Source organism: Microtus pennsylvanicus, chromosome 13 (assembly GCF_037038515.1).
Source record: "Microtus pennsylvanicus isolate mMicPen1 chromosome 13, mMicPen1.hap1, whole genome shotgun sequence".
NCBI classification, from domain to species: Eukaryota; Metazoa; Chordata; class Mammalia; order Rodentia; family Cricetidae; genus Microtus; species Microtus pennsylvanicus.
The window spans coordinates 68,977,150-68,983,149 of record NC_134591.1 but is presented as its reverse complement, the minus strand read 5'-3'; the positions used below and the strand labels follow the sequence as shown (position 1 = coordinate 68,983,149).

Sequence of the window (6,000 nt, the reverse complement as noted above, 5' to 3'; positions counted from 1 at the left end):
TCCGTGGAAACAGAGACACAAGTGTCTTTAATTTGGCAGAAAGGTTGACAGTGATTCTCAACAATAAAGTTCATAAATACAGAAAAGAAGTTTTCTCTCAGGGAATGAAGACATCAAATGATAGCCTACATGTCTGGTAATGGCAATAATCGTTTCAGCATAGGCGACTCTTACACATTTGCTTGAGATTAAAGAATGATCAGAAATATACAAAGGAGAGCTGGGGATGTAGGTCAGTAAGCAGAATGTGTGTTTAGCCTGCATGATGGGGCTCAGCACATTATGAAATCTGTCACAGTGGCCACATGCCTGCAATCCCAGCACCTGGGAGGAAGTAGGAAGATCAGAAGATCAAGGTTAACCTGGTTACATAGCGAGTCTGAGGCCAGCGGGGTTACAGGAGACTCTGTCTGGGAAAACAAAAAGGAAACATACAAAGAAGAAGCCTGGAGTGTAATGCTCTGGTTTAATGCCATTTCTGAAGGCAGCTTTAGAACCCAGTAGAAGAGCTAGCCTATGCTTTAAGTCCACCCCATCTCAAAATACAACCAAACAGCAAGTATTAATAAGCAGGAACATGGCAACTGTTAAGTACAAGTGCATATTCTCCAAAATTTATCTACTTCAAGCTGTGAAGAAGCCAAAGCCCAGGGATCCCGAGCTGCTTGGGGGTGGCCTTGTTCTGGGACCTGAGCTGCAGCTCCAATAAGGCTCGGTAGTGTGAGGGGTGCAAGGCGGAGCCACACAGGTTGTCAGGGCGGAAGCATACTGCAGCACACTGAAACTGGGTCTGCCCCACCTGCATGTGCCTGACAAGAGTTAATGGTGGTTATTTTAACATGATGTAAAGAAACACAAGCTATGCAACTGGCTCGTCCACATTCAATCCCAGGAAGAGGGGGAGAAACAACAGCTCTTGTCGTTTATCCGCACTACCACCTGTTTGTGATGCTTTGTCCAAGAGTCACAAGCTCTGGGCTTCTTTGTAAGGTCATCTGTCAAATACCTTATGACCTGCTGAGTGTCATAGGAAAGAGTGAACTCTTTGAGTGAGGCTTGGTCCCGTTTCTGTGGTGCTCAGGAGGACAGATCTGGAAACCAGGGTCACTTGAGTCCCTGTGTCCACAAGAAGGCGTAACTTTCCTGGGAGGTATATGGCTCTCCTGGCCCTGCAGAGGGCACCTCACCTCCTCCGGAACACAAACTCGTCATTGCAAACACAAACACCACATTTGGAGTTTTACCCTAGCAGCCATAGTACTGACAAGAGGGCTGTGAAAAGATGCTGCTAATGTTGAGATCAGCTCTTCTTAGATCAGTTAGGCAGAGATTTAAACAAACTAGAGGTTAAAAAAAAATGGCCGCAAACATATCCACACCGACTCAACAGAGAAAATGCAAAAAGCCAACCGTTATCCCAGCCCTTCAACCCCAACCTCTCGCTCCATTCAAACCCTTGTGTCCCGTGGATACAGGTGCTGCTTAGGCTATTCACTACCAACAGTGATCCTGAGTTGGAGACAGCACACCCGCATACTCTTTTGTTTCTCTTTTCAAAATGTCCCTCTGCGGTGTGTCAGAAGAATGCCTTTCAAAGACAAGTGAGGTCTGAGGAAAGTGGAGCTGGAGGTCGGGAGGGCCCCTTCTGCCAGTCCAGCTTGCACTCTTCCGTCCCGTTCTTTAGACGTGCAGGGAATGCTTGCTTTGCTGCTAGGAACTGAGCATTTCCCACCATCACTGCAATGATGGAAGAAAACTGAAACAGTGCCGGGTTTAAGAGGGAGAGCACACGGCTCTTCTCCCCAGCACCGACAGACGGCGAGCAGGCGGCAGGGCTATGGCTGCCCTGCAGTAGAGCTCTGAAGACATGTTCCATGGTGGCAAATTCTTCATATTCATGCTTTATTGATAGACGAGTAAGGGTCAAAGACAGGTACTGATTAGTAGGTCGTGTCTCTAGACAGTCACTTGGAGTTCAGAGCAGGATGCTATCCCACGCACTTCCACACAAATCCACGATTGGCCAGGGCATCTGTATGAAACTGACCAGGACTTTATTCCCTCCTGTGGCTCCAAATCTCACGTGTAAACATGATTTACTCCACTGCTACGCTGCTCACTCACCCTCTCCCTCCCACCACCGCTTAAATAGAAAATCTGAAACATTTCCTTCGTCTGATGCCCATCAGTGCAATCTGCTTTATTTGACATAAGGCAATTGGGACAGTCTCTTTGAATGGATTTTTGCCTTTTGGAAGAGCCAGGTAATAGTTTAATTCTTAAATCCACTTTTTCTTTAATGCCCTAACACGTCAAATTCCTCTTCCTTTCTGGTTATTCCTTGGCAGTCAGCAAGTGATCAAAGATTAATGTCCAAGCAGACCCGTACCTGAAATAGAACACACATGGAGGGAGGGCTAAAATTAAGAGTTTGTGTATTCTGTTTGGCAAGAATGTGTCAGCAGGGAATATCGCCCATAACAAATGAACACAGGGGCCCTTGGCACTGAAGATCAAGACAAAATACCAGCAGACTCCAAGCTCTCAGAGAAATCACATTTTGGTTGACAGCCATGGATTCCTATGCGTATCACACAAGCTAACTGGGTTTGATTGATGCTTTCATTTTACAGCTACGTCCAAAAAGGAATATTATGCTTTGATTTATGTAGATCTTGCCAGGAGTTCCTTTGTGGAGCTCAAATGCAGACAAAAGAGCAACACGGGGAGGAAGGAGGTATTTGGGCCGGGAGCTTTGGCACTGCCCGGTGAGGAACTGCTGGCAGTTGATTCAATCCCATTTGGGGAAGTTATCTGAACCTGCCAACAGACCCTGGGAGTGGTGAACAGAGAAGCAGCTCGGCAGTTCTTGCATCTGCACAGGTACAGTACTGAGAAGACAAGGCAGCGCTGTCTCCACCTGAAAATCTTCATGATTAATGAAACCGGCACTGACCTGATAGAAGCCTATACTCTGCCGGCACCAATTCTTACCCTTCACATACCAGCTGCCCCGATGAGATGGAGCTGATAGGAGATTTGGGCAGAAGGTTAAATATGAATCTAGAAATGTTATTCATTACTTCCCAGCCTCCCTGAAAGCAGACCAAGGAAGTGCCCCTCTCACACAGGCCAGTCTCAGGCCTCGGTGCGGACAGCGAGAACGAGAAGCTGGGATAGAAATGATTTCAGCGAAAATTAATTCCAGTCACAAGACTTGGATTGGATTAAATTTTAAAATCAAATTCCAGCCTTCACGTTAATAAAGAGTCCCAGTGTGTCTCTGACATGGAAGAAGCACGACAAAGGCCTTACCTTTAAATCCCTCTTCCGGCATACAAACTGCAGAAGAAAAGAATTCCAGAGTGAAAGACAGTTACTGCGAGCATGTCAAATGCCTCACGATGAGGAGTTTAAAATAACTTCTAATTGCTTTAGTCACCTGGAATGGTTCCTTTTGAACCCATGGTAGCAATGATCTGTTGGCCTCGTCATCAAAGTCACACACGTGTTATTTAGAAAGGCAAGCGTCTGTGGCATGCCTGGAAACCTCACGGCTGACCTCTGGGAGCTGTCTTCTCTCCTCCTGTCACTCCCACACGACAGATCCCACTGTGAGATTCTCTAGCAGTTTTTCTGATATTTAGTTTCCTTCCTTTTTGTTTGTTAAAGATTTAATTTTTATGTGTATGAGTGTTTTTTCTGCACACCATTTCTGTGTATCCCCCATGCACTGACTGGTGCCTACAGATGTCAGAAGGGAATTGGACCCCCTGGAACTGGAGTTACAAATTGTTCTGAGCAACCATGTTGATGCTGGGAAGCAACCTGGATCCTCTACAAGAAAAACAAGAGCTCTTATCCGCCACTCCAGCTCTATCTGAATTACTTTTGAGACAGAATCTCACACTATGTAAGCCACACTGGCCTAGAACTTGTAGCAATTCTCCTGTCTCAGTTGTACAAGTGCTAAATTACAGTTTTCTTTCTGAATAAGATATTTTTATTGTTTTCCATATCTTAACCTCTGACAACCTTCCAGTGAAGAACATTTAGCTCTTCTATCACCTAGCCCACCTTGGCAATACCCAGTCTGCATGCCAGCCGCCAATGGTGCTTTCAGTTCCACTGCTTACATGCTCTTTCTTTTAGAGCCTGGCAATTCCTGCAAAAATCACATGCTTTGTCTCTTCTGCATCTAGCTGCAATAACCTCTTCAAGGCCGTCACCATCGCTTCCATCAACCATGCATAAAGCTCATCCTAAAATCTATGTCCAGCTCCCAAATCTGGACCAATGCCTATACTACTTGATGCACACAGCCTGGGCTCTGAGATCTCCCTTCCCATCTCCTAGTACTTCTTGTCCCATGCCTGGTCCCAGTAACTTCCTTCTTAAGAGTTTAAGAGTGTATCCCCAAATGTTGCCCCTAGGCTTACCTTTTTTTTCCAGTTTCCTCATGTTAATAATCAATGCTTTCTACTTCCCAAACTGGGGAGTTTTCTACTTTAAGAGCAAGCATGCAGTAGTTCTCTTTCAAGGTTCAAAGTAAAGCCCAGGGTCATTCAGCGTCTATCTATAACCCCATATCCAAAATTCATCACCAGGTCCTGAAAGCATGGTCTTTACCTTGCATGACATCATCCATTGCAGCATAGTCTGCAATTGGTTCATCAGCCTAGAAAACAAATGGAGACCGTTCAGAGCCACGAGGGAGGAGGGGCTTAGGGAAAAACAGGCTAACCACCCCCTGAAGCCTAGTCCTGGTTCAAATATTGGCTACAAATCCTGTCTCACAGTTCAAACCCTTAGCGCTTCAGTCCTACCCTTAGAGAAGCAAACTGGTACTTCCAGTCTACAGAGGACTTGTTTTGGATGAAACAAGCTCAGATCCCTCAGGGCCAGTAGCTTGGCTGGCTCCGTCAGCAAAAGTTTGGTTCACAGGTGGCTAATGAGCAATGCTCCTCGTCCATTCAGTGTTGCCTAGCTTTGTACAAAAAGTTGGCACTGGGCTGGAGGGGCCTTGCTCAGACTTAACAAATGCTCTGGCAAATGTAGATGTAGGCTCCTTTGGCCCACTGTACGAGGCAGAGCGCTGTTATCTTCCCCACAAACAGCTTTAAACAAGGAAGGTGCGAAGGAGCCGTGTCTAAGGGGAGATAACTGCAAGGGCAAAGTGGATGACCAGTCCAAACTCCAGCTGCAGACTTGCGACAGAAGCCATGTAACGAGCTAGTCTAGAAGGTAACAACTCAACAGGTAAACATTATCATTCCACAGACTATAGTTCTGGGAAAAGCCAACAGTCAGGATGGGAGGACCAGACATGCCAGACGTAGATGTGCCTGCCTCGTTGTGTCAGGGTAAGTTACAAAAACATGCCCACCCAGGTCGGGTATCTTTGGGATTGTTCTACCGGGGTTTCCTATGTGGCAGAACAGTGTGCCTCAGCACCCCTCTCTTCTATACATGTAGAGAGCATCACTAACTCCAAAATTTTCTTTCTGAGCTTGTTATAGGATATCTAAAGTACAAAATGTTTATAACCAAACTCCTTAAATGGGTTACTTAAAACAGTAAAAATATTGTATGAAATTACCTCCAGGTTGTGTATATGGGGTACATATGACACATACCTCATTATATATACAAATATTTCAAAGTCCAAGATCTCTGGTTCTCTGCACTTCAGACAAAAAAGCCTCAGCCCATGCTCCTAAAGCAATAAGAAGTGCAGGCCACGCCACTGTGCTATCAAATGAAATCACAAGAAGCCCTCCTCTCCTCAAAGAGATTTTTATAATTGCTGTGTCCTGGCTAGTTTTCTGTCCAACTTAACACAAACTAGAGTTACGTGGGAAGAATCAGATAGGACTGTAAGCAAATCTGAGGGTCACTTTATTGACTAATGATGATGTGGATGCTGCTGTGCCTGGGCAGGTGGTCTGGGGTAGTATAAGAAAGCAGGTGTAACCAGGCATGGCACACATTTTTGATCCC

The 6,000-nt window shown here is 45.7% G+C and overlaps 1 protein-coding gene across 2 annotated transcripts in view; it reads right to left on the bottom strand.

Annotated features, from left to right (window-relative positions):
• The window catches only part of Usp48 (ubiquitin specific peptidase 48), a 71,611-nt gene continuing 65,611 nt past the window's right edge, over nucleotides 1-6,000 (bottom strand). For both annotated transcript variants that reach the window (XM_075946008.1, XM_075946009.1), the window contains exons 25-27: nucleotides 4,630-4,678; nucleotides 3,316-3,342; nucleotides 1-2,389 (exon numbers count right to left, since the gene is read on the bottom strand). In XM_075946008.1, the coding sequence (XP_075802123.1) occupies nucleotides 2,367-2,389; nucleotides 3,316-3,342; nucleotides 4,630-4,678 (99 nt within the window). In that variant the 3' untranslated portion in view covers nucleotides 1-2,366. The remainder of the gene's footprint in view (nucleotides 2,390-3,315; nucleotides 3,343-4,629; nucleotides 4,679-6,000) is intronic.